General features: G+C 38.7%; 1 protein-coding gene across 1 annotated transcript; it reads left to right on the top strand.

Moving 5' to 3' along the window:
- The first annotated feature begins 219 nt into the window (after nt 1-219).
- On the top strand, nt 220-15,654 carry LOC137294286 (triokinase/FMN cyclase-like). The gene is made up of 16 exons (XM_067825292.1): nt 220-539; nt 1,275-1,385; nt 2,191-2,375; nt 3,116-3,194; nt 3,576-3,665; nt 4,248-4,282; nt 5,032-5,116; nt 5,454-5,543; nt 5,680-5,796; nt 6,563-6,706; nt 7,703-7,837; nt 8,551-8,669; nt 9,406-9,509; nt 9,820-9,853; nt 10,395-10,481; nt 11,190-15,654. Exons 2-16 carry the CDS (start codon nt 1,292-1,294, stop codon nt 11,340-11,342), a joined length of 1,551 nt encoding a protein of 516 aa, XP_067681393.1. The 5' UTR covers nt 220-539; nt 1,275-1,291; the 3' UTR covers nt 11,343-15,654.
- Nucleotides 15,655-17,047: the final 1,393 nt, after the last annotated feature.

Below are 17,047 nucleotides of genomic sequence, written 5' to 3'. Positions count from 1 at the left end.
GTCATTTGACTTATAATAATGGAGGGTTTGTTTTGGGGGTTTTTTTTGTTTTGTTTTGTTTTGTTTTGTTTTTGTTAGTGTTAGGGGCGGGGGGGGGGGGGTAGGACTCGGGAGTAGTTCCTTTGAAGGATGAGATTTTATGTAATTACTTGGTCAAATTCTCCGCCCAAATGACAATAAATTCGTCGCAAACTTAACGCTTGAAGGGAGATAACTGCTGCTCCAGCGTGAACAGGTGCTGGAAGTGTAGAGGAAAGTGTGTCACATCTACAGTTGATGTTTGCAAATTAGCAGGATCGTACCTGAAAGGATATCATCTGATACACTTCCTGCAGACTTTCACCGAAGTATCGACACACGACATCAGCACCATGTCGACGGCTGGCAGCAAAAAGTTAATCAATGACGTTGGTGCAATATTCCTGCTGAAAACCATAAAATATGGCGCTGGTCGGTCAGGACAATCCAGTGATCAACAGCATGAGCATCGATCTACACAATTGGGATATGACAGGTAAGGGAGACAACCACCCATTCCAGTTATTCAACTCTAATGACAACCATAAGTTGATGTTCAAGACAATTCTAATAGTGGTATTTGGGAAGCTCATGAACATGCTGAACATCGTATACCCACCTAACTTACATGTGCAAAATATCGGAATTCCAACATTGAAGTTGAAATTAAATCTCCAGCAACATACAATATATGATGGGTCAGGTTAGGATACCTGGTTGATTGCACTGTCTAGATAGAGTGAAAGGTGTTCATGGTTTCAATCACTGGATTGTCTAAGTCTAAGAATTAGTCTACCAGAAGTTTTAGGAGAGCAGTATTAAGTAAAGAAACAAAACAAAAACCAAATGCTTGTTAGTGTAATTAATGTCAACACATGAAAGTTATGGAGAATGCCTTAGGTTAGGCCTTAGATTTATCATTCACATCCCATTTGAATCCAATTTGGTAAATGATTACTTCAACCAAGTTTATTAGTCCAGGTAATTCCACACGATCAACATGAGACTTCACATGTAAATCCAAGGTGATCACCAGGTAGAATCCATGTCATGATTTCTATTTACTGAAGTCTTTCATAATTAATAACTGTCTAATAATTTCGTGTAATGCAACATTCTGCATAGTACCCTGCCAAATTTGATCTCTCACCGAAATTTTGGAAGATTGTGCACTAAACAGATTTCAAAATGCTAAATATAGGATTCAGTAGTAATACATACTTCAGTAAAATGTGTGCATGATGTCGTTGTTTCAGGATACATCGGTGAAGGAATGCTGAGTACTGCTATTGCTGGTGCTGTGTTTACATCCCCACCCCCCAACAGCATCCAAGCTGCAGTGAGAGCTGTCGGCAAAAACAACCCAGGTGAGACACCAGGTGTAATGTGTTGAAACCTAACCATTTGACTCATCCCTTGATTATTGTAACAAATAACACCTGAACCAGTAGGTATTGACAAGAATTGTAGATTCAAAGCCAAATAAGGAACAATGGCAAAAAAGTCACTTTTAGTGACTAGTAGCTGATTGCTTAAGGCACAAATATATGAGAGCACAATGCTCACAGCCCACATCCCATCACTGGTTAGGAAAACTGAAAGTAGTGCAAGGATACCTGTCATGCCTGTTTGCCTACCTTTAACTTTGAGAAGATAGACAAAATATGAAGTTGTCTATCTGAGGGTGAAATAAGTTGTACATGATTCAAAATCTAGAAATTATAGTTGCTTGAATTGTACTCCAAAGGTATCTGGTTGGGACCAGTAACTAATAGCGCTGCAAAAATTCTTTTGAATTAAACAAAAATCGTATCTGACTCCTTCGTTTCGAATTTTTATAACGATTATCACTATTTGGATATTTGAGTGGTGTTCTTTGTTTTGACTTCGTATTTCATTCGTTTGAGAAAGGTTACATCATTTACGTTCCTGATTTCCAAATCAGATATTGGAAAAAGGTTTCAATGTGATATGTTTTGTTTAATAAACCTTTAAGAGTTAAATAAAATCTGATTTTTTTACCCACATGAAAAATTGATTTAAAAATGACCAAATGAAGGGTCCAATATCAAAAACTCAATCGAATCGAGGTTTGGGTGAAGTTTTGCAGCATTTGAACTTATATGACAATGTTTTAGTTGTCTGTAGCTAATCACACACATCATGTGACAGGGGGAGTACTGATGATTGTGAAGAACTACACAGGGGATCGACTCAACTTCGGACTAGCTGCCGAGAGGGCTAAGGCAGAGGGCATCAGTGTTGACATGGTGGTGGTGGCAGAAGACTGTGCCCTCACATCCACGGATAAGACAGCTGGTAGGAGGGGTCTGTGTGGGACAGTCCTCATGCACAAGGTAGGAAGTTTCTTATCAACCATTGTTAGTGCTGACTGTTTGGAAATCACTGATAGGAAGAATATGTGGAACTGAACACAGACCTGTAGGTGTGACAAGTAAACACTGTAATCACCACACTGTAATCACAGTTGAATGCAGAGTGATCTCCCTTGATAGTTTTCCTTGGTTATTCTGAATTATTGATGCTTCTATTTTATCCTATCTACATAGTCTGTCTCACAGTCCCTCAGCTGCTAAATTTTACATTCCTCTAAACTCTCTCTGCAATGCTTAAGATGTAAATGAAGCTAATCTAATTTTCCTCAGGTCCTGAATCATCCATCTCATTGCCGCTCCTATTCAGTTTAAAAGAAATTATGTGTTTCAATCAAAATCTCTCTCTTTCTCTCTCTATATATATCTTCAGAGATTAAGCATCAGTCAACCATTTACTTAGTAATACAGACCCTAAAACAAGTATATCCAAGAAATCCCATGCATATTTAGAATATGTGGCAAGTCTAGATTTCCATAGTCTCTGAAAACAAAGAAAGTCTCTGGCTCCTGTTCATAATGTTTGTTCTTGTCATATGCATGGACTCATATGACTATTTTATATGAACCATTTTTTCTGTTAAATATGTTCACTTCAAAGACTACTTTGTGAATGGTTTTATCTGAACCAGGTTTGACCTTGAAGCCTTCATATTTATGTGATCATAAATTGTTCCGAGTAGATTGTGTATTCTCTGTTGTAGATTGCAGGTGCTCTAGCTGAAGAAGGGAAGACATTGCCAGAAATTGTCACCATTGCCAGAGATACTGCCACCAAAATGGGTGTGATAATTAACCTGTGTTTACATATTTGCATCACTGAACTCATTCTTTCAAGGGATTATTTTTTTGTGGATTTTCTTTTATTCAGTATTCAGATTTGATATTCATGCATTTAGCCAGACCAGTTTAATTGTAAAATGTTTGTTTGTTAAGAAATTCAAAGAGAAAAATAATTAATTTCAAGAATAAACTAATAAATTGATAGATTGTTAATGTCAGTATGATCATGATAAATGTTTTCTCACTCAAGAACACATACTGCATAATTTTTGTAGCTAAATAGTAGCATTTAAGCAGATCTGACATAGTCCTGTCAATGGTGACTTGATACTCCTCTGTGGTTGTGACATGTCACATGTCACATGTCACATGTTTCTGTAGGGACTATTGGGGTGTGCCTGTCCCCCTGCAGTGTACCTGGCTCTGGACCTTCCTTCTGCATCCAGGATGACGAGATGGAACTCGGCCTGGGTGAGTACTGTCCTGTCATTTCCTTTGCTTATGCCTCAGTTAGCCTAGTGGAGCTGCAACATGCTGTATAGTTGTGTCCCTTTATTGTACTTTGATTTTGTCACCCTTGGGCGGATCTGCTGATCTGTTTGGATCCATTCCCTGTAATCGTGTTTTAGCTTCTATGAGCACTCCAGCATTAATTTTCACCCAAGACTGTGACCTCATTCCTAGACTTGTATAGATGGTGTCCTATTGAAAAACATTTGTTACCTAATTATTATCTGCAACGTTCAAGATGTTTTTGTAATGTAGAGCAAATATGCAAGCTTGAACAAAATTGTTGCATTTTCCAATCTTTTTCTACCCTGTTTAACACTGGTGGAGTCAAATATTTAAGGTTGTCTTATATGTTGACTAAGTTGACTGTATGTCATCACACCCAAATTGCTTATATCAACCACTGGTTGTCTGATCAATTTGATTATTTAGATGGTGTTTTATAATACTATTTGAATATTGTTGTGGTGTAGAACTACAAACAAACAAAACATCAGTACCAAGTTACTCCAAGTATGTTGTTGTATGTGTCTGTTTTCTCAGGTATCCATGGGGAGGCTGGAGTGAAGAGGACCAAGGTAGGGATCCCTTCATTCACTTTGTTACAAAAAACATATTTTGTTGATCTTAGTAGCATACATATAAGATAAACGTACAGTGTTAGAAAATCAGAGGTATATAGTGAAATTATTATGGCTCAAAATTTCATTTAAAACCAAGCGCTTAGTATGAGGTTTTAAATTAAATATTTTAGAGCTATTATGATTTTGTTACATACCTCTGATTTTCCAACACAGTGCGTTTAGCTACATACTACCATAACCGTGTAGTAAAGGTTTAAAAGAAATATATGCTGTGTTGAAAAATCAGTGTTATGTAAAGTGATGATATACCTCTGAATGACTTTAATTATCCAGTCACAATCCTGTATTTACTGAAGTAGAATCTGATATGTACAAAGTATAAACAGCTGAATAGACTTACACTAAGTATACAATACACTGCATATCCTGATCAGATTACAAGAATCTGCAATCCCTGCATAAATGAACCATGATCTGAAGCGTTGTGATCATTATTGCTTACAAACATTTTCACAGACCTCTCATAGCTTTTAGATAATACAATGAAAGAAGTTTCACTTTTTTGTTGGTATAAATCTATTATTATTGTCTTACATATCTTGGCTAGTGGATAATTGTGATGGATTTGAACCTGGAATTCTGACATAACTCCACACAGTAATATACAACTGGGCCACCTCAGTACATGGTCTGGTGTACATGTATGTTTCACGAATCTGGTATTTTCAATATGCTTGGTACAGCTGGTGAGTGCTAAGGAGGCAGTCAAGATGATGCTGGATCACATGACCAACCCAAAGACCACCACACATCTCAGCGTGTCTGCAGGTAAACCATGATTCTGGCCCCAGTTGTAAGTTTTTCTTTGTTCTTTACACCACACTCAGCAGTCTTAAAGCAATATATTGTGATGATTTGAAAATAATCAAGTCTGGACCAGACAACCCCATGACCAACAGAGTGAACGTTGATCTATGCTGTTTGGATATGATGACATGTCTGAACCAAGTCAGGGAGCCTGACTTGCTGTCATTGTCAGAAACAGTGTTACAAAAATATGTAATCGTTTGAGAATTAATTGACTAAGATTCCTTAAGCTGTCCCACCATTGATCATTGATTGACTCTGGCCTACATTTTACCTGCCTGTCATCTGCATTATACAGGTGATCGTGTGGCATGTATGGTGAACAACCTCGGAGGAACATCAGTCTTGGAGCTCAACATCGTTGCACGAGAGGCAGTCTGCTACCTAGGTAGGGTTGATAAATAAAATCTCACCTCACTGGATTTTTAGATTGAATTACAGCAAAATACTTTGAATCCTGTAATGTATATAGATATCATATAATGTTTCACTTCTGTCATTGTGCCATTGTGTTTCTGTTGCAGAGGGTCGAGGACTGAAAGTTGATCGCATGTACTGTGGAACGTTCATGACATCGCTGCAGATGGCAGGCGTGTCCATCACCTTGCTCAAGCTGGATGACACATTGTGTCGCTGTCTAGGTATGTGACACAATGTCTCCATGTACACTGACACAATGTCTCCATGTACAGTGACACAATGTCTCCATGTTCAGTGACACAGTGTCTCCATGTGTTAGTATATTTTAACACCCGAAGGTCATGAGCGGCTGTATATGGGAATCTCAATCCAAATTTAAAAATAGCAGTCATATTGAAAGAGCTATTTACATAACATAATCAGGGGTTCAAAGTTTATTTAAGAGCGACTTGCCACAGGGCAAGTGACTTCAAGAAAGTAACTTGTCTAGACTAATTTCCCATTTGCCCTGATTTTTATGATATAATCATGATGATGTAATTATGAAAGAATAAATCAACATGGTATTTGATTTTAATGTTTAGTGGACTATTTATTGAGGAATGATAAATAGTAAAGAAAGATAACTGTCATTGTGAATACAATAGCTTCATTTTGAGTAGATATGACCTGAAATCCAAGCCTATTCGCAGTGTGAAAGCGTAAGCAGAAATGTTCTAGTAGTCCACATATAAGTACGATACCATTATTTGATTGACAAAAATGAAAACTTACTTGTCCCACTCATCAGTCGATGGGATTTTTGAACCCCTATAATGTGTGATTCTTAGGAGTTGTATCAATCCAAGAAAAATAAGGTGAGGACAGATTCTCAAATCCACAGATGCAGATTACGCTAACTCTGAGTCTAAAAACAGATTTTCCTGAATGCCCATCAATGATGTATTACACATAGATGTGACTAGTTAAAATAATTGTGTTTGCCAGATGCTCCAACATCTGCTCCTGGGTGGTCAAAGCCGTACCTGCCTCGAGGAGTGACAGACAGACAGACACCAGGACAGATGACCATTGATGATTCAAGCACAGATACAGTGGTCAGTGGAGATGGGTCAGTCACCTTGTCACAAGGTATGTACACTGAGGGAGAAAGAATTTCACGCTATCCATTATAAATATGTTCTTATTAATCATCAAATGTGCTATTGTGTGATATGTACTTGAAATAATTGGATGAAATGTTTTCAACACATTTTGGTCAACAAGAATTACTGCATTTGAATGAATAAATCAATGAATGAATGAAATATGAATGAATGAATGAATGAATGAATGAATGAATGAATGAATGCATGAATGCTTTATGCTGCCTAAGCAATGTTAAAGCTGCTCAAGTGTTTGTTGATAATGGGTCCAACTTGTTGAAAGGAAATATTTTAATCGATTGACAGAAAATGCAACAGAGCATCTTGTCATATATTATATAAAATCCCTTATTTGGAATAAATTTTATATCATGCCATTAAAGTGCATTCTTCCAAGAATGCAGGAATCTTGTTGCCTTGAAACTGTGTAGAGAGTGTGTTCATTGCAGGAGCATTTAAGTATTTATGAGGCACTGAAGCTGTATTAAAACAGTCTTAAGGAATGTGTTTCATGATAATCTGACATTGACAAGAAATGGATATTAGTACATGAATGTGAGAGAAAAGTGTTAAACTTTGTCATGACAGTTGATAATACATATCATGTCAATGAACCATATATCCTTTAAACTCTTAAATTGTCACCATATCCCTAGATACATGGTATTGGTTTGCATGCAGGATTAGCAACAAAGTCGTTATGTTTCAGTCATAATTTATAGGTTATTGAACTGGATCAGAAAGTAGAAAGGGTATTGTGCTCTGACCTGCTTTGGATCATTTTGAAACATCTTACTGTATGTGGAAGTCTATGAATAATGAATGTTATTTTCTCTAACAGTAATGTGTTAACATGGTGATTGTTGCTTTTTGGCACATCTAGCCGTAGGTCCCTGTTCAGATCCCAGCTGTGTGTGATACCACGTCCAGGGGTTCACATAATGATGTAGTGGACCTAACCCTTCTTGCTGGCTGGTTTCAGAGGACAGTGTCCGGCTGTACAATGTACTGTCTGCAGTGTGTCTTTCTCTGGTGGCAGCGGAGGGTCAACTCAACTCTCTGGACCGTGAGGCAGGAGATGGAGACTGTGGAACAACAGTCAGCCGTGGAGCTAAGTGTGAGCCTTAAGAAGTCTTGAGATGTGATTTAAGTTGTAGGTTAAAGATAATCCAGGTGCGAAGGGTGGGTTTTGGAGTTCATTACAGCTACTTGTGGGTCCGATGGTGAGTCTAGGAAGGGATTTTGATTCTGAGACTGTTTATCAGTCACAGGTGGATTCTCTAGGAGGAGATGTAGGATGCGAGTCAGTCTATGAGCTGAAGGTGATTCCTGTAGAAGACAGAGAATGCTGGACAGGGTCTGTCTCACATCGTCAGATGAGTTTAGGAAGTGCATGGAGTGAATTAGCCAAGGTCAGTTGAAGTCCTTGGGACCAAGACTTTGGGACAGGGATTCTTGGAGGTGATGAATATATATGATTGGACCATAGTCAGTTGGGGGCAAGCAGGATGGGCAAATGTTGTGTTAGAGGGGACAAGGGGATGGGATGGGGAAATTAGTCTCTAGTGAGTTCTGCAGGGGAGGTCTCTAGTGAGTTCTGAAGGGGAGGTCTCTAGTGAGTTCTGAAGGGGGAGGTTTCTAATGAGTTCTGAAGGGGAGGTTTCTAGTGAGTTCTGAAGGGGGAGGTTTCTAGTGAGTTCTGAAGGGGGTGGAGATTTTTGGACATAATTGGTGAATGTTAGAGGTGTGGATGTGCATTAAGAACTGAACATAACACATCAATACATGTGAATGTATTATTAAGACACCACGATGTGTATCTATTTCCAGCCATCCTTTCTAAACTTGGTACAAAGGACAACACAGGCTTACCAGTGACGAACCCATCTTCCGTGGCCCTGTCTCTGGCCAACATAGTAGAGACAGACATGGGGGGCTCATCAGGAGCTGTAAGTGGAACCAGTTCCCAGATAATTGTTTGATCAGCATTCTTGTATTCCATCCCCAGATATCATTCCAACGTTGGACAAACAATGGGACAGCCTTATCATGTACCTCTTATCACCTCTTGTTACTCTTGATCTGAGTCAGTCTCATTATATTCTTGCTCTGAGCTACCATGATCAGAACATTAGGAACCAGACCTGATTACACTACAATTATATAGTGGTGCTGTTCAGTGTGCTTTCACTTAAGCTTCAGCTTAATATTATTTGCTCTCTCACACCCTGTTGTTGTTGATGAAAATATCATTATTTTACTCACATTGGTTAGTAAAATACATGTCATCTCCTTGAAGTTGAAAGGGAATAAAAAGGGAATTTTTTTATTCCAATTTGGGAATTTTTACAGGCATTTGCTTCAGACTTTGGGACAATTTACTTCCTCACTGCAGATCTTGATAAGTCCCAATATACCTTTTAAGCTGTGGTTTTAGTTTAGGTATATTTTATGTTGATATAATACACATAAGCCTGAACAGTCTCAGTCTCTTAAAATCAATTTGGAAAGATGGTTTTGTTTCACTGAAATAACGGAAGATTATCTATGTGAAAACATTTAAGACCTTGATACATCCATCTGATAATGTTGATTAGAAAGTGACATTGTGGTTTGAAACCTGATGGGCCCAATCATGAATGAGTCAGTTTGTTCAGTGTGATGGATAACACTATCCTGTTGCAGTTGTACAGCCTGTTCTTGACTGCAGCAGCAAAGTGCCTGAAGACATCAACGGCAGCTGCAGCATGGAGCATGGCCCTGCAACAGGGCATTCAGGCTGTCACCAGGTCAGTTTACCTGGGAGATTTCATGGCAGGATAGGAATAAACCCACTACTCTCTCATGCTAGCAGCTTGCTTGGACATTGCTTGAATATTGCTTACAAAGGTGAAATATCTCACTGTAAATTGTTAGCACATCAATGAATAAGTGACAAACTTAATTGATTTGTTTGGTCTGTAAATATACTGATTCAGAACCACTGACCAAATGTAGTTTCAGGATTGTATGTACTTCTGGTTTGTTAGCTTCCACTAACAAAGTATATTTCTGGAAATCTGCATACCTATATATATGTCCTGTTGTCGTCTGTGGCAGATATGGAGGAGCAGAACCAGGAGACAGAACCATGGTAGGTCCAAACATTCACCTCAATCCTGATGTTAAAAGCCTTTTGATGCTTGTCTGTCTGTCTGTCTCTCCGTCTGTGTTTACAAGCATGTCTGTGTTGTAAAATGGTTAGACTTGTGACCCATCAGTGTAAGGTGAAATCTGTGACCATGAAGGGAATGAATGCTGCAATAACAATTATTGTATAGATAGTGTTTTCTGTATGAAGATATAATAAGCTGGCTTGGTTACTCTTGGAACACGAAAAGAAGAGGGACTGTACTTGATGGTCCTGTCTTTATATTGCAGGGTATGAAATAATCTAGCCACACATCTGGGCTGGTAACTTCAAAAACCTCTAACATTTTTATCAGATTATCAAGATGGCTACCTGTAAATCTAGACCGTGTGAGAGAAATGTGATGTAGCATGATGATATACCGGCTAAATGTCAAGTTAGTGATGAAAAGGCATTCTAGGATTGCCAGTGGACCTGTTCTTTGTTCCCTCTTGAGGCATGTGCATGGGAAAATGTTATAACACGTTATTTTGTTTGGCTCCAGCTTGATGCCCTCTACCCTGCCAGTGCCACCTTGGAAAAAGAGCTGTCTCGGTTACCACCCCTGGAAGCGTTTGCAAAGGCTGTGGAGGTGATGTTTTAGCTGAATGATAGGGGTTTCTCAAAAATCAAGATAGTCTAGCAATTCACATCAGGAACCACAGTTTGGATACGATGACACGTGTCCCAGCCGATGAACTGAGTCTGACTACCCGAAATCTGTTAGTTGCCTCATACGACAAACGTGGGTCATAGGAGACCAATTCGAACCGGCATCATGATGACTCAGTGGGGATGGGTCACATTTTGTAGAGTGTTGTTATTGCACACACTGTTGTAGCAAGGTGGTACCGATGGGGTAGCCTAGTGGTTAAAGAACCCTCTTGATACAGGTTCTAATCCCTACGTGGGTACAATGTTTGAAGCCCATTTCCTGTGTCCCCCTGCTGTGATGTTGATAGAATATTGCTAAAAGCAGTGTAAAGCCATACTCACACACTTACTCACTCACTCACTCACTCACTCACTCACTCACTCACCCACCCACTCACTCTCTCTCTCACTCACTCACTCACTCACTCACTCACTTTTGTAGTAGAGTCAAGGGATGTACTTACCCGAAGATCAGTGTTGTGATGCATACATTTATTGTAAACATTTACATTTTGGACATCTACTGGTTTCCTAATTTTGACAATGTCTTTTGCCTATTCATGTGAAATGTTCATGCTGAAGACATAGACCCTTTCTTTAGTGATTCCATACACTACTGTTGACAATCAGCCTGATGTTGTTACAGGAGGCACAGAAAGGTGCAGATGCTACAGCTGGTATGAAGGCTGGGGCTGGGAGGGCCAGCTACGTTGGGGCGGTGAAGCTCAACCAGCCTGACCCTGGAGCTGTTGCTGTCACCATTTGGATGAAGGCAGCACTCGCCTCGCTCAAATCATAATCACACACACTGCACATTCTTGACTGAAGACTTGTGATATCAGATCCAGGATGTTTTTATCCAACAGTTAAAAAAGGGCTCAGTGCTTATTATTTCAATATTTTGGGACCCCTTGTATTTCTTGTTTTCATACCAAGGAGAAATCTGTACCAGGGTGCAATATGCCCAGTGCTTATCTGAGATTTAAAGAAGCACCAGATAGTGATCAGGCATCTATTGTCTTCACACTTGCATTTATTGGAGGAAATATGGTATGTTGCTTTTGATGCAATTGTCTATGTAATCAGTGGCATATTTTATCGAGCAGATCAATAATGGTCCAGTGCTTATTATATTGACATTTTGGGATCCTTGTATTTTCTGTGTTTCGTACCAAGGAAAATCTGTTCCATGGTATAATATATACAGTGCTTATTTGAAGGTTAAGAATTTATTTAATGGACTATCATTTACTGGAGGAAATATGGTATGTTATTTCTGAGGTTGGTGTCTTTAATCAGTATTGCTAGCCATGAGATACACAAGCAGTTACACAGATTACCATTTTACCATTTTTCAGAAAGTTGACATTTTCAAGTGTATTTTGAATATCAGTGACTTTAATGTACAATATTTTCCTTGTTTGTTTGTTTGTTTGTTTTGTGTAATGCAGTGCTGAGCAATATTCCTACGGAAGCCTATTAGGGCCACACTCTGCTATTTTTCGGCATCTTGTATCTTGAAAATTCAACTTAGTATGTTGAAAATTCAACTTGCTGTCTTGAAAATCCAACATAGTATTTTGAAAATTCAACATCCTCTCTTGAAAATTCAACATCCTATCTTGAAAATTCAACATCCCATCTTGAAAATTCAACTTAACATCATGAAAATTCAACATCCCATCTTGAAAATTAAACTTAACTTTGTTGAATATTCAAGGAAATGTCTTGAAAATTCAACTCGGTTTCTAGAAGATTCAACTTAATATCTTGAAAATTCAACCTACCTTTGTTGAATATTCAAGTAAGAATATTGAGCATTCAACTTAGTATCTTGAAAGTTCAAGATAATTAGTATTTAAGTGAAATGTTCTATGTTCACCATGTGCATTTCAATCTTTCCTTTACATGAACTATGCCGAAGTTGCCGATGACAATGGACCAAAGCAGCGATAGTATCATCTCCATGTAATTTTCTTTAGGATTATGTAACACTGAGATTTTATGCTTTCTTGCACAGTATCATGGCATGACGATAAGTATAAGGACATTGAAAAGGATTTCTTCCAAATGCAAACTTCACACTAGAAAAGGCTATTCTGATATCATGGAAGTGGCTTTGTTCATTTTGCAACAGTGTGACACATCCGGAAATTGTAATGGTTACAGGTGGATGCATCGTAAATGTCAGGAGAAGGGACTCGTAGTTTCAAAGGAAACCATTTTGATACTTATGAACCTAACTGACCCAGAAGTATTTCAGCTGGCCAAAATGCACTTGGCACGTGGACGGATATGTCCATTTTCGGCATTTTCGGCACAGTTCCGACTTTGATTGATATGCAGCAGAGAGGGTTTGAAATTTCAAGATAGCAAGTTGAATTTTCAACATACTAAGTTGAATTTTCAAGATACAAGATGCCGAAAAATAGCGGAGCGTGGCCCTAATAGGCTTCCGTATATTCCAGCAATATGGTGGTAGTCTGTAGATAATCCAGTCTGGACCAGACAATCCAGTGATCTTACATCATAAACATCGATCTACACAACTGTGATATATGACATGCGTCAACCATGTCGGCGAGCCTTGCCACCCAATGGATTACTGAAGATCAATTCTAAACTGGATCTTCATGAGTGCCTTAGTCTGCAAAGATGATGATCTAGATTTACTATTAAATATTGAAGTTAAGGATCTTTCTGTAGACATGTAACAGTTTTGCCAGATTGCAGTTTTATTTTTTTAGGGTGGCCTGTTCTTGTTGAACAGTTGTCTAACTTCATGTCTTTTCCGTACCTCAAGTGGATGGAAATTTGTATCAAGGACACGTTTCTTAAAACCTGAGAAAAGTGTTGTCATTTTCTACTTTTTTACTGAATATATAACTGATAATTATTCACTGAATATAAAGGCTGAATGAATCCATGTTCTGATTCAGGGTGTGAGAAGGAATCATGCTGCAAGATACTCTCGATGAATGAATGTGCTGGCCATCTTCTGATGCAATTATGGAAGAAGGATGGATGCATCAATTTTCTTTTGATTCATTGTACAATATAGTTGACCATCTCCTGATATGACTTTCAAAGTATGAAAACTGTCAAAATTCACATAATTGAATGTGTAAGAAGGATGAATGTGTTGGTCATGTTGCAGTTTAAAATATCTAAAGGATGCATTAGGATGCATGTGTTAGACTTCTTTTGATTTTCAATATGAGAAGTATATAATTATACATTTGCTGTCAGTTCACAAGTAGAGGGCATGAGTTTATGGAAAGGATGACTCCACCTTCTGATTCCATATTTTGAGATGGTTGTGTCCAATTGCATGCTGATTCAACATTTTATTTGTTTGTTTATTGTTTGAGGCTGTTCGCAGCAGTTGTGTCACAGTAGTTTGTGAATACTCAAGTCTGGACGAGATAATCCAGTGATCAACATCATGTGCATCAATCAACAGCAATAAGGATACATGATACATGTCCCAAATTGTTTGTGATTTTTAGGACAAATGTATCAATCTGTGGTTAATTCAGTATTAAAAATGGCAGTGGCGTGTAGTGGGCAGGAATGCAGTACATATGTGGTATTTTTTAATTTGCTTTTTTAAAATGATGGTTATTGGTAATATATAGTGGTTATTTTTGGATGCTTTGTGTTTTTTGTCAAATACTGCAGTCAGCAATATTCCAGGTGCTTGCACTAGACAGAGAGCTGAAAACGATAGAGTTTGTATCTGACAATCCTCTGATTTGCATCTTGAGAACATGCTATACAGCTTGGATACAAGGGTATGCATCAACTAAGTCAGCAAGCCTGACCAGATCTCATTTGACCACCTTTGTGACAAACACAAGATGGTGATCTTCAGAGATTTGTTTTCTTTCAGTGCTACACAAACGTTATCAGAAGAGTACACAAAGCCTAGTCTCCCAGTTGTCCCACTTCCATTTTTGTGGAAGTCGAGGTGGCTGAGCGAGTTAGGCAGCTGATCCTTGTGTGCTGGCAATTTGGTGCCTGACTCCGAAGGTGTAGGTTTGAATCCCAAACCAACAAAAAGTACTAGAATCTGTACTCTGCTGGGAAGTGTAAAGGAATTGAGTTCTCTTCCATGATAATAAAACTTCAATGACGTATTTTTGCCAATTTTGCAAGCTGAAATAGATATGTTCATGACAAAATAATGGGTTGGTTGTGAATGTTGAGATTGTAAGTTGTTATCAGCATTACAAAGCTATTCTTAAATAATCAGGTCAAGATCAGACCATCTGTGGCGCATAGCCTGACCAGTTTACTATGGTTCTGAGTTACAATCAGTCTGTCACGTAAGAGGTAGAATGTGTTTGTTGTTTTAAACTCGTGTATTCCTGCCATATGATGGCTACCCCCATATAACAGTATAATTACTGCTTGACAAGTATTAGATGAGCCAGCGCAGTGAACGCGTTTGTGGTAAGCAAGCTTGGCAGGTAATCTGGACGAATACACTTGGTTGCTACGGGTAGATTGGTAATTAAGCACGTGAAATACAAGCTGACCGTGGAATGAAATCAATACCGCTACTGTTTAACACGGGTCTCGTAGAGCGATTTAGTTCAGCAAAACACGATTCGCACAAGGAAATTGAACTTTTCAATATTTAGACGACAACCTGTTTCCCTATTGTTTCAAATGGGATGTTCTGGAGGGCGTCCCCATGTATGCAAAATGGGGTCATTTGTCAGGTCATGGTTCATCTTATATTTGTCAAGGAGTGAGACCAGAAAAGCCAGTGATTGATATTATGAACAAGGATGCAAGGTATCAGGGTATGACTACATGCAACACGCCACACTCCAGCCTGACCACCAAGGCGATTTAATCACATTTATTGATTGCTTTTAACCCCAAAGTCCTCCCAGATAGTATATTACAACAAACATGAGGTCTTGTTGGACCTAACCATTAACTCTGTTTGCTTCCTCTATTGAGGAACACTAATTTCACACATTGTTCTAGCTGGAATATCAAACAACAGACAAACCAGCTGGCACTCATGATATATATATATTGTTATGTAACAACCAGACAGAATACATGACAGTGTTATATAAATCATATGCTTTGTATATACTTGTGTCTTTGTTTTCCTTGTTGAACATCACACTCAGCAATACAACAGTCTTGCTGTATAACATCAATCTGTATGCATTCCCATCTGGAACAGATAATATGGTGATCGACAGCATGAGCATTCATCTTTGCATGTCGACTATGAAGTCATGACATGAATCAGATAAGTCTCTCGAATTTTAACCAGCATCTTCAACATATCAAGGTGTTTCCACAACATCAAGTTGTGTTTTACACACATCTTGGAGTGTTGAATTGATTGTCCAGCTGACTACAGCCTCTAAATGGCCAGGTATGAACAATTCAGTGATTGATAATATGAGCAATGACCCACTGTGGGTAGCTTCCGCCACGATGACAAACAGCATGGCCATCAGTATAAAGTTAGGCTCAGTATTATTCGTTAGACTGCTAAACAGTGGTAGAGTAATGCCCACGAGAATTCATGGAACGCTGAAGGGTTGACCTTGTTCTCCCTGAAGATTTACTGTTGTGTTCGTTTGTATACTAAATATCACTGAGACAGCTTGTAATCATAAGGTGTCATGTGTATAAGAGAAAAATAAACCTTTTCACTCATAATTTCATTCGTGAAATTATCGGTCTCTGATATTTTTTCTTGTCATTTCTCATGTTATTAACTAATATTTCCAACATTTTCTCATTATTTCAACTATTTTCTGAAACTTTTGTGTATATTTTCGTTGCATTAACCATTCTTTAAAGTAACTGTAAAATAAATAGTCGTAATCGGTAAAATAATAGAAGAGACGAGGAATATTGATTGAACAAACAGTGTAAGGTGCGGAAGTGGCTTTTGGCTTCAATATGGTCATTTCCTGAATGGTCCGCTTATTTTTTGTGATGAGCTTGAGCAGCCATTCCAGAACCCTGACTCAAGGAATGGCATCGTCTCATCCTCGTCCAGGGATGACCATCTCTTTCCTCTGCATGTCAGCAAGTTTATACAGGTTGGGATGGTGGTGTAGAAGACTGCGGTGACATACGTATAAAAGACATCCAACCACCTGCAAGGTGATGTCTCCGAAAGGGTTAGTCCAAAACTGGCCTTATCGTCACCATCGTTGAAAGGTTTAGACCTGGTGCTTAAAATTACCCCCTTCGGCTTCTTGTACCTCAGGAACAGATCTCTGCACCTGGGGATCTTGCTTGTACCGGTCAGCTAAGACGCAATCTTGAGTCTTTCTCCATATTGCCGCACTGTGGTGGAAGAAACGCCAAAGCATCGATGTCTGCTGCGAGTAGTCACCTTCCATTTCTCAAATGGCTGCTATTTCAAAGTTTGCCTGTAACTTAGCTGGTGACAACGGTCTTTAGTAAGTCAGCTATAATATATCTGTACGGCAAAGTGAAGATTCTGGCTTACAT

The sequence above is a fragment of the Haliotis asinina genome, chromosome 8 (assembly GCF_037392515.1).
Source record: "Haliotis asinina isolate JCU_RB_2024 chromosome 8, JCU_Hal_asi_v2, whole genome shotgun sequence".
NCBI lineage: Eukaryota > Metazoa > Mollusca > Gastropoda > Lepetellida > Haliotidae > Haliotis > Haliotis asinina.
The sequence above is the reverse complement of the archived record's forward strand: the minus strand, read 5'-3'. Positions and strand labels throughout refer to the sequence as shown.